The sequence below is a fragment of the Plectrocnemia conspersa genome, unplaced genomic scaffold, assembly GCF_051122295.1.
Source record: "Plectrocnemia conspersa isolate PC_06_02 unplaced genomic scaffold, ASM5112229v1 ptg000002l, whole genome shotgun sequence".
NCBI lineage: Eukaryota > Metazoa > Arthropoda > Insecta > Trichoptera > Polycentropodidae > Plectrocnemia > Plectrocnemia conspersa.
Genome location: NW_028277166.1, coordinates 11199635 through 11217602, shown reverse-complemented (window position 1 = coordinate 11217602; position 17968 = coordinate 11199635). Strand labels below are relative to the sequence as shown.

At 32.7% G+C, this 17968-nt stretch overlaps 3 protein-coding genes across 5 annotated transcripts; 2 read left to right on the top strand and 1 right to left on the bottom strand.

Moving 5' to 3' along the window:
* Window positions 1-1450: 1450 nt before the first annotated feature.
* Tsf2 (transferrin 2) lies at window positions 1451-7911 on the top strand. 2 transcript variants are annotated; one of them, XM_088181871.1, is made up of 16 exons: window positions 1451-1586; window positions 1772-1932; window positions 2000-2119; window positions 2184-2339; window positions 2421-2554; window positions 3180-3340; window positions 3411-3555; window positions 3626-3838; window positions 4895-5006; window positions 5079-5243; window positions 5314-5388; window positions 5453-5633; window positions 5698-5782; window positions 5843-6024; window positions 6626-6944; window positions 7013-7911. In XM_088181871.1, exons 1-16 carry the CDS (start codon window positions 1463-1465, stop codon window positions 7254-7256), a joined length of 2577 nt encoding a protein of 858 aa, XP_088037997.1. In that variant the 5' UTR covers window positions 1451-1462; the 3' UTR covers window positions 7257-7911. The 2 variants fall into 2 exon arrangements, with proteins under 2 accessions (XP_088037997.1, XP_088037998.1); XM_088181872.1 differs by lacking the exons at window positions 1451-1586; window positions 1772-1932; window positions 2000-2119 and having other exon boundaries at window positions 2223-2339; window positions 2421-2936; window positions 3027-3340.
* A 2361-nt stretch (window positions 7912-10272) lies between these two features.
* Window positions 10273-11706, bottom strand: bisc (TM2 domain-containing protein 1 biscotti). Of its 2 annotated transcripts, XM_088205518.1 has the most exons (5): window positions 11539-11706; window positions 11263-11469; window positions 11108-11189; window positions 10753-11037; window positions 10273-10687 (listed from the first exon to the last, which is right to left on the bottom strand). In XM_088205518.1, the coding sequence occupies exons 2-5, from the start codon at window positions 11459-11461 to the stop codon at window positions 10645-10647; spliced, it is 609 nt and encodes a 202-aa protein (XP_088061644.1). In that variant the 5' UTR covers window positions 11462-11469; window positions 11539-11706; the 3' UTR covers window positions 10273-10644. The 2 variants fall into 2 exon arrangements, with proteins under 2 accessions (XP_088061644.1, XP_088061645.1); XM_088205519.1 differs by having other exon boundaries at window positions 10610-11037.
* A 971-nt stretch (window positions 11707-12677) lies between these two features.
* LOC148237639 (28 kDa heat- and acid-stable phosphoprotein) lies at window positions 12678-15040 on the top strand. Its single transcript, XM_088181768.1, has 5 exons — window positions 12678-12741; window positions 13137-13227; window positions 13291-13387; window positions 14065-14192; window positions 14260-15040. Exons 1-5 carry the CDS (start codon window positions 12732-12734, stop codon window positions 14453-14455), a joined length of 522 nt encoding a protein of 173 aa, XP_088037894.1. The 5' UTR covers window positions 12678-12731; the 3' UTR covers window positions 14456-15040.
* The last annotated feature ends 2928 nt before the right edge of the window (window positions 15041-17968 follow it).

The following is a 17968-nucleotide window of genomic DNA, read 5'->3' as shown; positions in this document are numbered from 1 at the left end:
AGAAAGAAAAACCGCCGATTTTTCGAGGGAAGAAGTTAAGCGCTCAAAAATTGTTAATTGTTATGCGGGGGTCCAGGGACGTCATTTGGGGGAGGCAAGTGGGGGCTATTGCCTTCCTTTGAATTTGGCCAGAAATATGCATGGAATTTAATGAAATACTATGAATTTTAAGAAAACCGAAATATTAAAAAAAAAATAAAAAAACACAATACCTATGTTTTCAGAAATACGACTGCTTCGCTTATTTCTTGCAAAAACATCCTTTCATAAATATTTTGCGTTTATAAAATTCAAGTGAAAATAGTCCGTTCCATGTTCAACGCTTGCAGCATTTCCTAAAAAATATAAAAACGCAAATTTTATATCAGTAAAAAAATTCGCTATTTTGCAATATGTTTTATTAAATTTCGCTATATTTTTTAAATTGGGACGGTAGCTCGGATAATTATGGCATATTTTTACCATTATGTATTTTATTAAATTCATAGAATTCAAAATTAACAGTTGTAGTCAAGAATTGTGTCGATTTTATCTTAATGTTGTAAAATGTTATTCGGAAATATTACAGAAAGTGTGATTCTTGATAGTAATCTTTTTATTTTTTGTGCTTCAATTTTGTTCATCGACTATTGCGAACCACATGTTATACAATAATACATTTTTATGTATGTGTAGATTATACATATATGGTGGGGCATATGTTTTTGCATTTTTAAATCGTTTCTGAGTGGGAACCGCGTGAAGGAAGGGCGCGCAGGCGACAGCACGTGGGAGTTTGGTCATTGGAAATTTAGTCGCAATGTGTAACTTCACGGAGGAATAACGCGCATTCTGCGTAAAATAGTTTTACAAGAACAACAATTATTATGTAATTGTTCAGCGCCTGTTTCGCGCTCACTATTGATTACACAGTGTTCATCAAACTGATATCGAGTAGAGGTGACATCCCATTGAACTTTCCTTCGCAGCCCAGATTTACCACCTTTTGATTTTTATGGGGTTATATAAAAAGTCATGTTTACTCGAATAAATTAGGCATAATATGGCAAATTAAGGCGAATATTCGTCAGGAGATTATTTTAAAGACACGATTTTCGTAATTGTATTCTTTCAGTGTAATAAATACTCATTCTTTTTTTTATTGAATTTTTAAAAATGCAAAAACCTATTGCCTATTCTGTATTATACATATATTAATAAATAAATTACTTACTTTTACTGTCCCATTCGCTTTCTTATTATTTTTCGTTAATTACCCAATAGGTTAATCTATCAATGATCAGGATGTGAAAAAATATTTTTATTAAACAGTAGAAATTAAAAATTGTACTATACCGAACACCGTTTAATAATAAATGTATTTATTATGATTGTTTTATCTATTGTTATTTTTAATTTAAATGAACTTACTTGTTGCTATTCTACGCAATGGTCACGAATTGAATTGTTTAGTTTGAATGTGATGGGCGGGGCGCGGGTGCGGCTGTCAAAGAACCGCGTTACAATGACGCCCCTTTCTCGATTTTTGTTATTTTTTAGCATATTCTACTTCGCATCTATAAACAAAACATACGGATTCACATTCGGTAATTATAATATGTTATATATATACAAAGTTTTCATCCAATACGTTACTTATGTTACAAAATATGACGGTTACTCATCTCATTAAAATGTTTACTCATAGTATAATTTTTCAGTATTTTTACAACCCAACGCCCTATTTTCATATTAATACACTAAAGAATGCCTTTTAAATAATTTATTGCAGGAGATGTAGAAGTGACGAATGAAATCGATCCTAAAGGAGAAAAATTAAATTGGTGCACGGTCAATAGAGAAGAACAATACAAGTGCAATAATCTATCGTTGGCTATAGTTAGGGATAGGAGTTTGTTTGGCAATTATTATTTTAATCTAGGCTGTCAACAGGTTAGTGTTAAATATATGTGTATAAATTAAACATATCAGTATTTATCTAATATGCTTATTAATATAGGGTCTACATAAAGATGAATGCATGAGAATGATCGGCGATTATAAAGCTGATATTACAGGCCTCGATTCCGGTATTGTTTTTGAAGCCGGTAGATTCAATTCTCTTGTTCCCATCGCTCAGGTATGTTATTCATCATCCATTATGCATAAATACATTATTAAATGTTTTTTTTTAAATATTATAGGAAGTACAACAGAGCGGCTTAAAGTTCGTTTATTCGGTAGCTGTTGTTAAGAAGGGTACTACAATCGGTCAAGATGGCTTAAGATCATTGCGAGGAGTGAAAGCTTGCTTTCCAGGAGTTAATTCATTCGCCGGTTGGCTTTTGCCAATTAAAACTGTAATTTTATATATATTTTTCTATATATATAATATATGTATGTTTATACAAAAAATATTCATATTCTAATTTAATTTATAGCTCATATCGGAAGGCGATTTAGAGATCATCGATTGTAATAATCACATCAAATCTGTGATTAATTTCTTTGGAAAGTCCTGTGCTCCGAGTTCTCTGTTGGATAAAAATAATCCAATTGGAGATAATTCAAATAAGTGAGTAATTTAAATTTTATTATTTTTTAATTTTTTTTGCATAAGTTATACAGGTGTAAATTACGTGTCAGTTTCTGTTGGCGATGTCGAATATGGAAGAGTCCATTTGTGTAGCTAAGTGAGCAAGTTTTAATTTTTCTATATGATTTTTCACATGCTTGAATCAATGGGAAAAGGGTTATTTATACCAATTAAGCCATATTGTCAAACTCTGCTTCTCTGAGTTTCCTGGGTGGCCCTCTATGAATGAGACCATTGTGGTTGCTATTAGATGGTGACAAAAATACAGAATAAGAAAAACTGTTGAGCGAAACAATGCTTGTTTGTAACTATCAGTACAATATATTGTTTAGTGGTGACCCCCAATCCTACGGTATCTGCAGTAAGTTAATTTTCAAAACTATTCAATTTTTCTTGTAGAGATAAATTTCAAAATATCTCATTAATAATACATTTTGTATGGTATGACAAGTCAGTATTTTCAGCTTCTATGTGTCTGTACTGTCCACAAGAGTGACTGAATTTCACCACTGACATAACTAGTTCAAGAATGCATTAATTTTTGCAATGGTGAACCAGGAGAGACAGGAGATGCACCATAATTTGATGTTAATAATTATTTCAGATTGTGCGAGTTATGTACTGGTCAGATTGGCTCACGATGCACTTCTGGCGATCCTTACGCAGGATTTACCGGAGCTTTGAGATGTTTATTGGAAGCTGGAGATATTGCATTTTTAAAACATTCAACGGTGCCTTTTGTAATTGAAAATCATCAAGAATTCAGTATGTTTATAATATTTATATTACAATTTTATCACAATATTATGTTATTTAAACGTTTTTATTTAATTAGGTTCTTTATCTATCGATAAATTCGAGTTAATGTGCAAAGACGGAAGTCGAAGACCCATCAAGGAGTATTTGACTTGCCATTGGGGCACTGTGCCGTCTAATGCCATTGTGACTAGTACTGCCAAGACTCCGGAACAAATTAAAAGGTCTTTAAATTGTGTTATCGATCAGAGCTATAATTATAAAAATAATAACTTATTTTTTTCACACTTACAGAATACAAAAATTCCTCGAGAAAATATCACAGTTTTACTCGACTAAAAATTCCACTAATTATGATACGAATAAAGCTAGCCCGGAGAGGGATCAGTTTGGAAATATTATTCCCAGCAGAGATAGAGATCGTTATGGAAATCCAGTACAGAGAGATCAGTTTGGCAATCCAATCAGCAATCCTTATGATGCGAATGAATCATATTTTGGACGCAGGTAGGTTTACAAAAAAATATATTAAAAATAAATATGAAAGTGATTCTAACTTAGATTTGAATAGTTTTTTTTTGTACGGTTTTGATCAGTGCTCGTGACTAGACATTTTGTCCTCTGAGGTAAAAGGAAAAAATTGCATCCCTATGTATTTATTTTACTTTCAATAAGTATAATATTAAGCAAAAATAAGATATTACACAAATTTGCAAACAAAATAGATGTTCCGACAATTTTACATATATTTATGCATGGCCGAATAAAAGTGTGTTATGGCCGTGCGTGGTTTTTTGTGTATAAATAACCTGAAGGCGCCTCAGCTGTCACGGCGTATGGTCGTGCGTCAGCAAGGATTCTGAGGATGTAAACTCTGATAATAAAGCATTTCTATGGTTAGAGGCGTTTAATTCCGTCGAGAGACGGTGGTCCTTCGAGAAGAAAAGACGGCCATCTCCAAAGGGGAGAGCAACAATAGATTTATTGATAATTATATTATATAAAATAATGTCAGAGAACACAGTAATAGTACAATAGTTGTAAAAAAAATATTAAAATAAAATGACACAAACTTTAACAAAAATATAATAATATTGTTTTTTAACTTATTTAGTTAATAAAGTATTTTTTAATTGTTATTTTTTTAACTTATTTTTTTAAACAACAAAAAGTTATAAAAACATATTTGAGATCGCCACATAAAATCAATTAGAATATCTAAAAAATAATAAACTTGTAGCTGTCTTAAGATCTCGAATTAACAACATTACCTGATTTTTTAAACTAATTATTTCTGATATAATTCATTAGAATTAATATCAATAAGATATTTAAAGGCAAAATCATAAACTGTTTTATGTAAATTTTCTGCATTTAAAGACATAAATTTTTCTCCTGTTAAAAATTCTAAATGTGATGAAATTTCATGCAGTTTTTCATACATTAATTTAAGTTGTGCTATTATAATATTTATCACTCCTTTCTTTTTCACTGTAAATACAAATTTGCCATCATAATAAAATATTTAATCCATTTAAATAATTACAATTTTATGATTTTTAGTACATCTACAAGCACCGAGAATCCTTACGAAAGTCGTGAAAATAAAAGATATGAAAAATTCGACTTATTTCATTCGAGTCGCTATGGAACTAGAACTGATTTATTACTCGAGGTATTATAAATATTAATTTATTTATTAAATACACATATATTATTGTTTTTTTTCTTTCTAATATATTTACAGGACTCATCAGTTTCATTAGTTGGTTTATCGGAAGATAAACAATCATATTCAGAGTTCTTGGGACAATCCGCAAAGACTATATTAACAGTTCGCGACTGTCCGGTAAAAAGATTTACTTTCTGTGTCACATCAGATGCTGAATTGGATAAATGCGTTAAGATGAGAGTAAGTCTTATGACTTAATTTGCCATGTACTATGATTTTTTAAATAACTTCTTGATGAATTATTTTTTAGACGGCAATGAAAGCTCAATTGTTAAAACCGGATATGTCATGCTATAAAGCACATTCTAAAATCAACTGCATGCAGGTTAGTATCAAATTTAATCAAATATGAATTAAGGAAAACATCTGATTCTATTGCTATTTAATAGGCAATTAGAGGAGGTACTGCCGATGGTGTCATGTTGGATGCAGCGGACGTTTGGGAAGCAGCACGTCATTATTCACTACAACCATTCTTATCTGAAGTTTATGAACACGGAAGATCAGATTATTTCGCTGTCGCTGTCACTAAAGAACAGGACGCTAGTACAGAGCTGACATATCTCAAAGGTAATATTATAAATATATTCTAAGAAATGATAAACAGTAATCTAATAACTCAATTTAATTTTAGGGAAGAATACTTGCCATTCCGGTATTGGTACAGCAGCCGGATGGGTTTATCCGCTTGCTTATTTGATTGCCAATGGATGGATCAGGTATGTTGTAATTGTGATTAAATTTTGATGTGTTATAAATTTATAATTGTTAAATTTTAGGCCTTACGGATGTGATGCTGCCAGAGCTGCTGCTGAATGGTTCTCAAGATCTTGCGTTCCAGGCGCCACCAGTCCCGAATACAATATGGGCGTTCCTCATGCTCCTTTGTGTCGTCTTTGTCATGGATCCACTTACAGTTTCTGTAAACGAGATGCTTCAGAGGCTTATTATGGAGATATCGGTAATTATTAAAAGAAGCTTTGAGATACGATTTCAAGGAGATCATAGACAATGATTTTTTTGTTTAATTATTTTCACCAATGTTTTGGATGCTATGCTTGTAATATTGCGACATTAAATTGAAAATGAGAGAAGCATTCATCCCTCAAGTTGATTTCTGTCATATTGGTCATGGCGAAAGCAAGACTAATTTGGAAATAAAGCGGCTTGAAATAAATTTCTAGGACTCAGTAACACATTCTCACATTAAAATGTGCCACTCAATGTTGAGTCTCACGTGTGTCTTACGTGTGTCCAATATTTTCATAGTCAACTGCGCTTAAAATTCCTCAACAGAATTATTGGACAATTAAGTTTGAGAATTTGTGCTGTGGAGTCACGGAATTTAATTCTGATTAAAACTGTTTCTTATTCGTCCATTATCTTGTCATTTGAGTAAAATGAACATGTTGCAACTGGCATAATTTCTGAAATCAAGAATTTGATTTCTTGCCTATACAGACTTGTTTATACAGATTCTTCTATAATAATTTAATTATTGTTTTTCTTATTATTGTGAATATTCAGTGTTTTTTAGCCTCAATATTAAAATATTATTTCAGGTGCCATCCGTTGTTTGGTAGAAGGCGGAGGCGACGTCGCATTTGTGCGTCATTCAGCTGTATCAGAATCAGCCGGTGGAAGAAGACGCGAATGGTGGGCTCGTAACACTCTTCGCGATGACTTCCAATTACTATGTCCTGACGGCACGCGTGGACAAATAACTGATTATAAACGCTGCAACTTAGGTCTTGTATCAGCAAATGCGATGGTGACTCGTGGCGGTGAAGCCACCAACGAAACTGAAATATCAACTTTTACTAACTTGTTTATGTACGCTCAACAATTTTACGGAACCAATACGGACGACGATGAATTCAGGTATGTTTTAATATATATTTTCAATATGGATCAGTTAGAATAATGTTTAAAAATGTTTATTATCTTAGTTTCAGTATGTTCTCTTCTCAATCTCCTCATTACGATTTGATCTTTTCGGATGGAACTCGCCAGCTACACCCTGTCACTGGCGAGAAGAGACGACCTTCTAAATACGTGGGGCGTGTGTTTATGAGAGCTCATCGTCTTACTGATTGCGCTCCTACAACTTCAGGGTCGACTAGTGTCGCATCGTTTTATCATCTAGCATGGATTTCAATAATATACTCAATAGTGAAATTGTTAGTGAAATAGTTTAGTTGATATGAATTAATAGAATCTCCAATTTCTCTGATTTTTTGTTTTTGTATATATGTTCAATTTACAATGTTATTTTAAATATTGATATTACTTTTTTAAGTGAACAATTTGGTTTTTATAAGATTTTTTATTATATTAGTAATTTAAGAAATCACATATTTTGTAAATATTTGATTTAATACCAGATTCTACTTTATATCGATTCCAATTTATGTTTCTAAAATACTTTATCAATGAATCTCTATTTTTATTTTATATATATATAAGTGCAAAATGATTATTATTTTATCCGTCCAAAATAAATTTATATATATTTTTTATGTGCTTCTTTTACGCACAATGGTTGACTTAATCAGATTTGATTGTAGTGTATATCACACTAGTGTTTTAGAAATTTATATAGAAATATATAATAATAATCCGTCCAAACGTGATACTTATCTATATGTATCTATTCCATTTATATGTCCAAATATGTATTAATATATTTTAGAAATGTATAGATTTTTTAATATATTGTAAACGTACAAATTATTTTTACATGTTTTCCATTTTTAATTACAATAACTCATTGAGTTGCCTTTATTATCTATGAGATTGTAAATTCGTGCCTTTACATTTGACTTATATAATAAATAATTAAGTATTATAATTATTATCTTTTTAATTTCTGCAATTAACGATATTTTACATTTTTGTATGATTTAATGAATGACCGATTTTATATATTTATAGTTTATTTTTAAAATATATACCTTTGAGAAACTAGTTTGACATTGAGCAAATTTTCATCTAACAAATATATTATTTTACAATTATACTGTAAATAAAAGCTGCAGTCAGTGAATTGAATATTTAAATGTAGAGATTGAAACAAGTAAAAACGTAATTTATTTATTCAAATTTAATTAAGAACATCGTAACATGACAGGCTACCCCAAAGGGTCACTATGGTCAAAAACAATTCATTGTATTATTTCAATATACAAAAAAATATAATTAAAATAGTACGTATGTAGAAAGAAGCGAACGAAAAAGTCATAACATATTAAAATTATACGAACAGGACCAGCTCCTCGTAGCTGACATTAAACAGATCAAAGTGTAATGCCAGTGTATTAACACTTAAGGAGCCGGATAGCGACAGCCATAGGTCGCGATCGCGATTCTCGAAGATATTCTGAAACCCGAAACTGGAATTCCTCGAGAATAGCTGAATGTCGACAGCGCCCTTCAGCAGTTTGAAGAAATGCTTAGCTACATACAACTTTTTGCGAGAACTCAGCGAATCGTATTCCAACGCTCCTAAAAGAAAGGTGCTGAGATATAAGAATGGATAATAACCAAATATCCTTTTTTAAAGGATTCTTAAGAACCTTTTCGATTAAAAGGGAGTATTTGGTTATTTGGGGATTCCAAATTATAGATCCCGATTCTTGAATGCTACAAACTAATATGTCATAGAAGACGGCAATAACTAGCGAATCGTCAAAGTGAAAGGCGTTCCTCATAACAAAGCCGAGCATCTTGGAAGATTTATCACAGACGTCGTGTATGTGTAGAGAGAACCTCCACTTGCTCTCAAAAGGGATTCCAAGATCTTTAATGGAAGTTTCACTAGCCAAAATGATCCCACTGAGATCGTAGGAATAAATTGATGGAGAATAGGATCGAAAAAATGACACAGCATGGGATTTACCGACACTAAAGGGTAGACGGTTAACGGTAGCCCATCTTCATAGAAACTAAATCACTCTGTAGAGAGAAGTAGTCCGCAACACATCAAATGCATTTTTACTATTTTCAATCATCTACGTACAGAACAAAATTTGAATTTGTAACTGTCGTATTTATGTCATTATAAGAAAGGGCTCAGGTTGGACCCTTGAGGAAGCCCCAAAGGAGTGAAATACTTTTTCAAACTGTAAAATCACTCAAATATCTCGAGAATAGCCGAGTTAAATCATCCAAGGTCCGACAATTTTTTTAATAATAACCCATGATAGACTTAACGCGAGATTTTCTACTTGAAAAATACTTTCATCTATGATATCAGCAGTAGATTTGTGTTCTAGCGATTATTCTGGAAACTGATTCAAGGTAATGGGATTATAATTATAGCTCTACAACTGACAGCTTCTTTCTTATTTAAGAGAGAAGCTTACATTTTTACATGCTGAAAACATTTATACGTTATTTTGCATTCCAATCAACCATTTACTACAATCAGCTGCATTTAAATGTGACTTTGTTTGACATGAAAGTAAAAAAGACAGTGTTTCAGTCTTTAAAGTGAATATTAATAAGATGATCAGATGTCCTCCTTTGTAAAATTTTGCCATTTTCTTGTTAACATCCAAAGAAATATATTTTTCACAATAGATGCATCCAATTTTTTTTCTTTTACGAACAAACCATCATATTAGAGTTGATTCCAACAAACAGGAAGCTTGTTATCATAATGGGAGTGTAAGAGTGGTACAGTATTTCCATTTAGCTTAATTTCAGCTGCGGCAGCTATGGCGCTTTTGTTTCAAGAATAACGTAGATACGAAACTTACAAATAAGTTTTGTGTTTGATGAAAGCACAGTGCATCTAGAATATTTTAACGTGGTATTATCAGATATAAACAGAGATTCGTTTATCCAGGTTTGTTCAAGAAATCAGAGAGGAGCAATAATCGCCTCCCATTTCCCTAAACATAAATATAAGTCGGAACACTGCTATAGAAAAATCACTTCTCAAGTATAATTTGTACTACCACTTTGCTTCCGGCTTGGAATATGCGTGAGTTTGACCCAAACTCATATCCAATGGAGATTATGCCAAATCAGCACAGATGAAAAGTTTTAAAGATTAAGAAATATTTCATATTGTGCAACTTTTAAGCCTAATGTATTTTGTAATATAATCAATTTTTTCCGTCGCTGAAAATTTGATTTTCATGTACTTTTTGTTTTTAGTGCCTTCATATATTTAAACATGTAATAGATAAAATAAAAGATTATATGTTTATGTGTGTGTATATTTGTATTAATAATATAAATGATTATCACAATTTTCAACTTATTTTATTAGTGAACAGATTTGGTGTATAAGAACAATATTGCTATAAGATTTACATTGACACCATACTATTGGGATTATATGTAGGTAATGTTGAAAAAAATTATTTACTGAAGATAATCATTTTCATTTTTCAATCGTCGTTATAATTGAATAATCGAATCATAATCCGATTCCCCTTTACTGAATCTACGCAGTCAAAATTTCATAAAGCTGTAATCTCAATCTCCTGAAATTTTAAGAACCGATAGATTGAAGTAAATCTCCAATCGAGCATTGTTTATTTATTAATCCGCACTAGTTGGAAGCAAACGTTCACTTAACATTGTGCAGATACTTCACTCCCAGGTAGCTTAGACTGAAAAAATCCCCGGTGTCAACGTGTTAATTTATATTATATCTAAATTGTACATTGAATATTACGTAATGTTATTCCAGTCGTCTTGAGGTAATCTGTAAGTGTTATTATCGCTCCGAATGACATGCACTCCTGCTCCAAAGTAAGGTATGACATAAGCCGAGCCGTCCGCAGGACCCACAACTTGCGTCGCGATCAATAGAATATCCAGTAGCTGACCGACGAACATGAATCCGAGGGTGCACAGTTTAGCCAAACCCAACGCTGGATAACCTAAGTAAAAACGATCGAGGCCGAACATTCCCAGGAAGACGGACAACAATAAAGCGACTTCTAACGAGTATCCATTTCTGAAATAAAATCCGTTCTATTAAAAAATCTATATGGAATATTACTATAGTGATATTAAAATATACTAACGTCCATTTGCAAGGCATTTCTTTTTTAAAACTGGAACTGTTTGTCTGTTCGCATATAATCCCCGGCGCGGCTAAGCATTGAACTGCAATTATTTATGTTTAATTAATATTACTTATTTTAAATTAGAATAATAATACTTATTTTAAATGCAATACCGTCAGCTTTGTTTTGGCGAGTACAACCGAGCAACTGTTGAGTTTTAGGATCTATATGCTGAAGGTTCGGATCTGGACAAATGTATTGTCCCAAGCGTAGATTGCTACAGTCCATCCGCACTTCCTTATCCACTGTCAACGTCGATATGAATTGACAAAATATTACAATTGTAACAAAATATAATCGATAAACTTCCATGATCGTTCCTGTACATAGTATAAAAGATAAATTATTGCCAATTTACTTATATGTATGTTAGAAAATTAAAAACTTACTTATACGTTAGAAAAGTGATTTTAAATTTTCATTTCAAGTAAAATAATGATGTAATTATGTTATTATGTACAGAAAATGCGATTTTAAACATATATTGACATTTCCATATGAAACAATCGATGACATTACGTTGTTAGTATTGGTAGTACTGAATATTATTGCCAGACTAGAAATATGTTTCACAAAAATTAAATGTGAATAAATATTATTTAATTATGACGGAACCCCTTTGAATTTTTTTATCAAAACGTAAGGGGTCTGAACTGAAAAAACATGACGTCATCGCTTTTTTGGAAACATGGCTGACTGATTCTATGCTATGCTGACGGTCGATACACTATGTTCAGAAGAGATCAATGAAGAAGAGGTGGAGATGTACTTTTGGCAATACGTGCAGGCTTGACTACCTCGATGCCGACAGAGAATATCTCTGGATCCTCGTCGAGAGGAAATATGCGTGCTATATTTTCCGCTGTATCACATAAAATACATTGGTTTAATAAGCAATATTTTAAAATTAAAACCAATAAATTATGTCAATATATATGTCAATAATAATTTTAGTAAAAATAATTAGATAGATTGGCATTCTTCTGGGCCTGATTTGGTTCCTGATTTAATTTTTCAAGGTTACAAAGTCAGTCTTGGTGCTTCTCTAAAACGTTTATTTGATCTGATTCTCAAGACATCACTTTCTGATCTTTGGAAATGTACAAAAGTCTATTGTTTATAAAAAGTGTGAAAAATTGAGCATAAAGAACTATAAATATATATAAGACCAGTCTCAGTGCTGTTAGCTGCTGCTAAATTGTTCTAAATAATTATCCATAGATACATACATTTTCAATCATTTTCGGCAAGTTTGGTTGGATCAACAGTCCCGCTCGTTATAGGATCTATAAGCCATTAGAGTGCCTAATTATTAATTAATACCAATTGAGAATGTCATTCAGTTTTTCAACAATTTTAACAAATACATGGATTTTTTCGGCGATAATTTTAAGGCGCTAGAATTATTGATGTGAAGTGTTGTTAATATTAATTATTTTGTGTATTGTATTTATTATAAAATATTTTTAAAAGCAAACGATTTTGATATTAAATTAGTGCATGGACGCAAATAGCGGTGTTAGTGCCTACTGTAAAAAAAGTCACCTCGCGGACGTCGCAGTGGTCGAGCTACTGCCCCATCATGCCTAAAGGTATTCAGAAATAAAGCATTTATTAAAAGAACGCCCTCATTAATCGAAGTGCGCATTTACATATTAAGACACTAGTCGGCGTTTATTGCGCATTTTGTAGCGCGACGTTTCGTGCTTCCCCGGCGTTCCACTACCGTTATTTTGCCCGACTAGGTTACTAAATGTGTTTGTCGACATTCTAATTCAATTCTGATTATATATTAGGCGTATCGAATAGTATTGTAACATAAAGTGATTTATTCATTTATTCATCATCTAAAATATGGTAATGTGCAAGGCAAGTTTGCAACGAAGTCATGGTATCGATATATTTAGTATACCCTTGATAGTAGCTTGAAGGTTGACTCGCTATTTCTCTATTTCGCCATTTATTTATTTAATGCAATTTATTTTAGGAAAATTTTTGAACCATAAGGGCCGCAATCGCAAGTTTACCAACCCTGAAGAGTTGGAAGAGCAGCGGAAAGCAGAAGAAGAGAAGAGACGGTATACGGTTGATCTTTATTGTAATTAAAGGGCGAATGAACACATTATCGGCTTGTTTTTTAGTCGGAAAGCTCAGAAAGGCGGCGTAAGCGACAGCGAAGATGAAGAAGGCGGCGAGAAGGGCAGCGGTTCAGATTCGGACGATTCTTCAGATGAAGAGGTAATAATATTGAAATGAAACGAGAAATATTTAAAGCAAGATTCATTACCATAGTTATCTATGTCAAATCTATATTTTTAACTAACGAACTTAGGACAAGTTTTTATAAAATTAGTTACTTAATCAAATATATCTACAATTTTGATTGATTATCTTCTTCCCCCATTCAAGTCAAGTTTTTTCTTTAGCAATTTACCTCTTTAAAATCTGGTTAGTTAACCATCACAATAAATCATTGTCTTTATTTTATTCTCATCTAGTGCAGATCTTTGAAACTAAAATATCCCACTGAATCTCCAAAACACAGTAGTAAAAGCACAATATGAAGAAAATTATAATTTTATTCAAGAAAACTTAATCAAAATGAGTTAGATAAAAATAATAATATATAAAATATCGCTTTTCTTACATTTGCAAAAATGTATAACTTTTTATAAATTAACAATAATTTCACTATTCTTTCGATATTTGTTAACCCTTTGCTTTAAATGCTTCATAATGAACTTTTATTTATTTGTCAATTTGTTTTAAGTTTTTAACAAGAGGCGATTCATATATATTGAATATATAAAGATACAAAGAAATCTCTATTTAAATTAGTATCGATTTGTTTGAGGAATTGACATTAAATTATGTTCTCCTAATTAAGTTTGTTTTAATTGTGTATAAAATTTTAGCCAGGAAAGGCCAAGGGAGTGTCTGCGTTAATCGAAGTAGAGAATCCCAACCGGATTGTAAAAAAAACTAAAAAACTTAGTACTTTAAATGAAACTATGGGAGACGCGCCGAAGCCAGAATTATCAAGGTTAGATATATTTGCCTTTTCATGTGATAAATACAGGGCCTTATAATATTTGTGTTGTTATTTATAGGCGTGAGAGGGAAGAGTTGGAAAGGCAACGAGGCGCCGCCGCTTATCAAAGGCTCCACGCTGCCGGAGCCACGGAAGAAGCCAGAGCCGATTTAGCTAGATTAGCTCTAGTCCGTCAACAACGCGAAGAAGCCGCGAGGCGTCGGGAGCAAGAGAAGCAGAGTAAGGAGCCCAAGCCTAAACAGGGTATAAAATAAACAACCTGGCAATGTTAGCGTAAGTGTTATGGTTTGCTTCGAACACTTGCTTTTGGATTTCTTGAACGATAAAAATTAAACACGTATCTGTATAAGCTATGTATGACTTTCAACCTCAAATTGTAACACTTGTACGCATATTGAATCTTATTTTTATGTGTTCATTAATATGTAATCTCAATTCAATATTATTTTACAAGACTCAAGTTTTAGAGCTCGTTCTAAAATGGTAAATTTACTTCTTTTTTCTGCCTATTATTATTACAAACGTTTGTTCTTCTCGATGTACTCATTGTAAAAAAACGCGAAAGAAGAAATGAAATCTCCGTCGTTCTACATTGACTTCTATTGCTTGTAATATGAAGTGATGATGTGGATTTTTTTATAAAATTATGCACAGTAAAGATCATTACTTTTATTTTTATATTTTTCATATACATATTGTGCAATAAAATATCTTGATTTTGCAATAAATTTGTAAGTTATTATGTGACTATTGGGAGTGAATTTCTTCGACGTTTATTTTTATGTTAAAATTGTAATAGGTGTAATAAACAAAACAAATATAATAGCGTTTCATTTTTATATTTTTTACTTTTATTTTACCCTCGTAATATTACATTTGTTATTTGGAATTATTAACTGAAATGAGATTGAAAATCTTGTACGTACTATCTATGCACTATTACATTTTTTACATTGAAAATCATTGTTATAGAGTTTTCTGATTATATGCGTATATGTAGTAGTCGCTTCGTTTGTCAGGTTGGCTTGAGCTCCGGTCACACGTCTATCTGGAATGGCGGGCGCCGTTGGATCTCCCACCCGCTAACCCACGATTGCAATGCACGCCCGCCAAGTGTTGCCACTCTGCATTGCGGATTAAGGGGTTTAACATCATTGATGCACTGTTTCTTTAATTTTTTTCGCGCTTCCTTCGCTCAGATGGACTTAATAATTTACTGCGTCGAAATCAGTGCAGTTCTTGTATGTTGTAATCAGCACATTGCTGCATTCTCAGGTCTCAGACTGAATAATGCTGGAGTATTGTCTCTACGTTGGACGAAGGGTGCAAAACTGGCTCAGTTATATCGCCATATCATGGTTCTGTGAAGTTCAGTAGGTCAGGTTAATGGTTAAGAGCCAGATGTCAGCCAAATCTAATGGTCAATCGACTAGTAAACAACGAAGTTCTTATTATCGCTGTATATCTGTCTCCAAATATTGTCAGCTATTAAATTTTAAGCTGATCCTTTTGCTGCTAACTTATCGTTTTCAAGTTGCATAAGAAACATTTCTCAGTACTGGCTGCACTTATTAATCTTCAGCACCAGGGACGTCATTTCAGCTTTTTCGCGGAAGACAGTGGTTGTTATTTTAATAATAACATTTCATTAAGATTCATAGTACACCCATACCTCGCTTTACGGCCTAGATACGTTCCACGAAACTTGGCCGCTAAGCGAAAAGCCGTATAACGAATCAATTATTCCAATACAAGTTCATACAAATTCAATGGGATCGGTTCCAAATTTGTTAAATATGTAACATGGTTTATCATTTAAAATGCATTTTATCTTTTTATTTCATTTAAATAAAAAATACATACATAACAAGTACATACATTTGTACATAAAATAATAACAGACTCCAAAAACCAACAATAATCCATAAACAAAAATGAAACAATTTCATATTACATAAAATATGTGTATGTATACATACATACTTTTTTTTAAAATGGCTTTAATCTGAAGACGATGAAGAAATGGTAACCTGCAGATCACTGTCGTTCTCATTTTTCGCTGGTAAGGATGGGCCTGGCTTAAAAAAATTGTCCAACGTTGTTTGTCTTGCCTTTTTGTCTCTTTCGTTCTTCAGTGATTTATAACAGCTAATGGCTGAGTTAATTCCTCGAGAAACTAGCGCTACGTTCGACGTCAGGATCGTTTTCAAGGAATAAACTTGTTCCTATTTCGAACAAGTTTATTCCTTGTTCGAAATAGGAAAAAGCTTTTGACAATTTTTTTGATGTTAGCTGTTTGAATACAACAGACTGTCTCTTCATCAAATGCCGGTTCTGCTTGCAACTGAATGAGTTCCTTATATGGAAGGGGTTCCCTATCAGCTTCAAGTAGATAAAGCACATCACGTTCGTTCAAACCTTCAAAGCCGAGATCATGTGCTAGATCCAAAATGTTTTGACTAATTTCAGGAAGGCAATTAACTTCTGCATCAGTACTTTTTACACATTCTGGCCATATTTTTTCCAAACATGGTTCATTGTTGTTAATTTTAATTCCTTCCATGATTCACTGATGCTGTCAACAGCATCCTTGATGTTATAGTTTTTCCAAAATGTTTTAATTGAAGAATTTATTGTTTTAAATTAATTAATTATTTTAAAGAGAATCGGTTTCCCTTATAAGTTGTCGGAAAGTTCGGCGTAGGTAATATAGTTGGATCAGAGCTTTTGTATTTTTCGGAAGGTACTCAATCATGTCATCTTCAGATAGTTCGGATAAATTAGTAGGATGCCCTGTGCATTATCCAAAATTAGCAAAGCCTTGTTGTTTAAGTTATTGTCTCGCAAATATTTTTTCTTTTCTGTGCAAAAGTGATTTTTGAACCAATCCTCTAAAGTAGCTTTATTCATCCAAGCTTTCTTGTTGGATCTCCATTTGACGGGTAATTGATTTTTATTTAGTCCTTTAAGAGGCCTTGGATTTTCGGACAAATATATTAAAAGTGGTTTTAGCTTAAAATCACCCGCGGCATTTGCACCAAGTAGCAAAGTTAATCGTTCTTTAAGCACCTTATAACCAGGCGCAGATCTTTCGGTTTTTGAAATGTACGTGCAATCAGGCATTCGCTTCCAATAAAGCCCTGTTTCGTCTACGTTAAACACTTGTTCAGGTTTATGACCCCTCTTTCAAAAATTCCCTTTAAAATGTTGGGATATTCCTTAGATGCGGCCTCATCGGCGCTAGCTGCTTCACCTTTCATTTTAAAATTATGCAAATTAAATATATTTTTTAATTTTTTAAAAAATCGACATCGAAAAAAAGTTTTTTTGCCGTTATAGCGAAACATTTTGGGCCGTTAATCGAAAACGTGCCTTAATTGAAGAGGGCTGTTATAGCGAAAGGCCGTATAAAGAGCGGCCGTATAGCGAGGTATGGGTGTATTTAATTTAATGAAATATTTTATTCCAAATTAAAAGGGCAAGGCAGTATCGGATGGCAGTGTTGAATGCTGTGCAATTGTAAAATCGGGGTTTCACTGGTCTCTGGTTCTTCGTGATCAGTTGAGTTAGTTGGTGAGTGTCAGCCAAGAATGAGAGTCAGTTGTGCTAGTTGTGTGCATGAGTAAGTTGCTATATGTGCGAGAGTGATTGATGATGTGACTAATCACATATTTTATGTTAGTCCTTCAATGAAGTTTTGACAAATGGTAGATGAGGGCAATTTTGAGCGAATCGTGTTATTGTTTAGCTCCGCTTCTGGCACATCC

Coding starts and splice junctions, on each gene's coding strand:
- bisc (XM_088205518.1), bottom strand. CDS start 11,461: ATGGAAGTTTATCGATTATATTTTGTTACAATTGTAATATTTTGTCAA. Junction 11,190..11,262: donor TCGCCAAAACAAAGCTGACG/GTATTGCATTTA, acceptor AAATAATTGCAG/TTCAATGCTTAGCCGCGCCG. Junction 10,688..10,752: donor GACGACTGGAATAACATTAC/GTAATATTCAAT, acceptor GGATTTTTTCAG/TCTAAGCTACCTGGGAGTGA.
- LOC148237639 (XM_088181768.1), top strand. Junction 13,228..13,290: donor GCAGAAGAAGAGAAGAGACG/GTATACGGTTGA, acceptor CTTGTTTTTTAG/TCGGAAAGCTCAGAAAGGCG. Junction 14,193..14,259: donor CCGAAGCCAGAATTATCAAG/GTTAGATATATT, acceptor TGTTATTTATAG/GCGTGAGAGGGAAGAGTTGG.
- Tsf2 (XM_088181871.1), top strand. CDS start 1,463: ATGGGCGGGGCGCGGGTGCGGCTGTCAAAGAACCGCGTTACAATGACG. Junction 3,341..3,410: donor TGAAAATCATCAAGAATTCA/GTATGTTTATAA, acceptor TTATTTAATTAG/GTTCTTTATCTATCGATAAA. Junction 5,007..5,078: donor GAACTGATTTATTACTCGAG/GTATTATAAATA, acceptor ATATATTTACAG/GACTCATCAGTTTCATTAGT.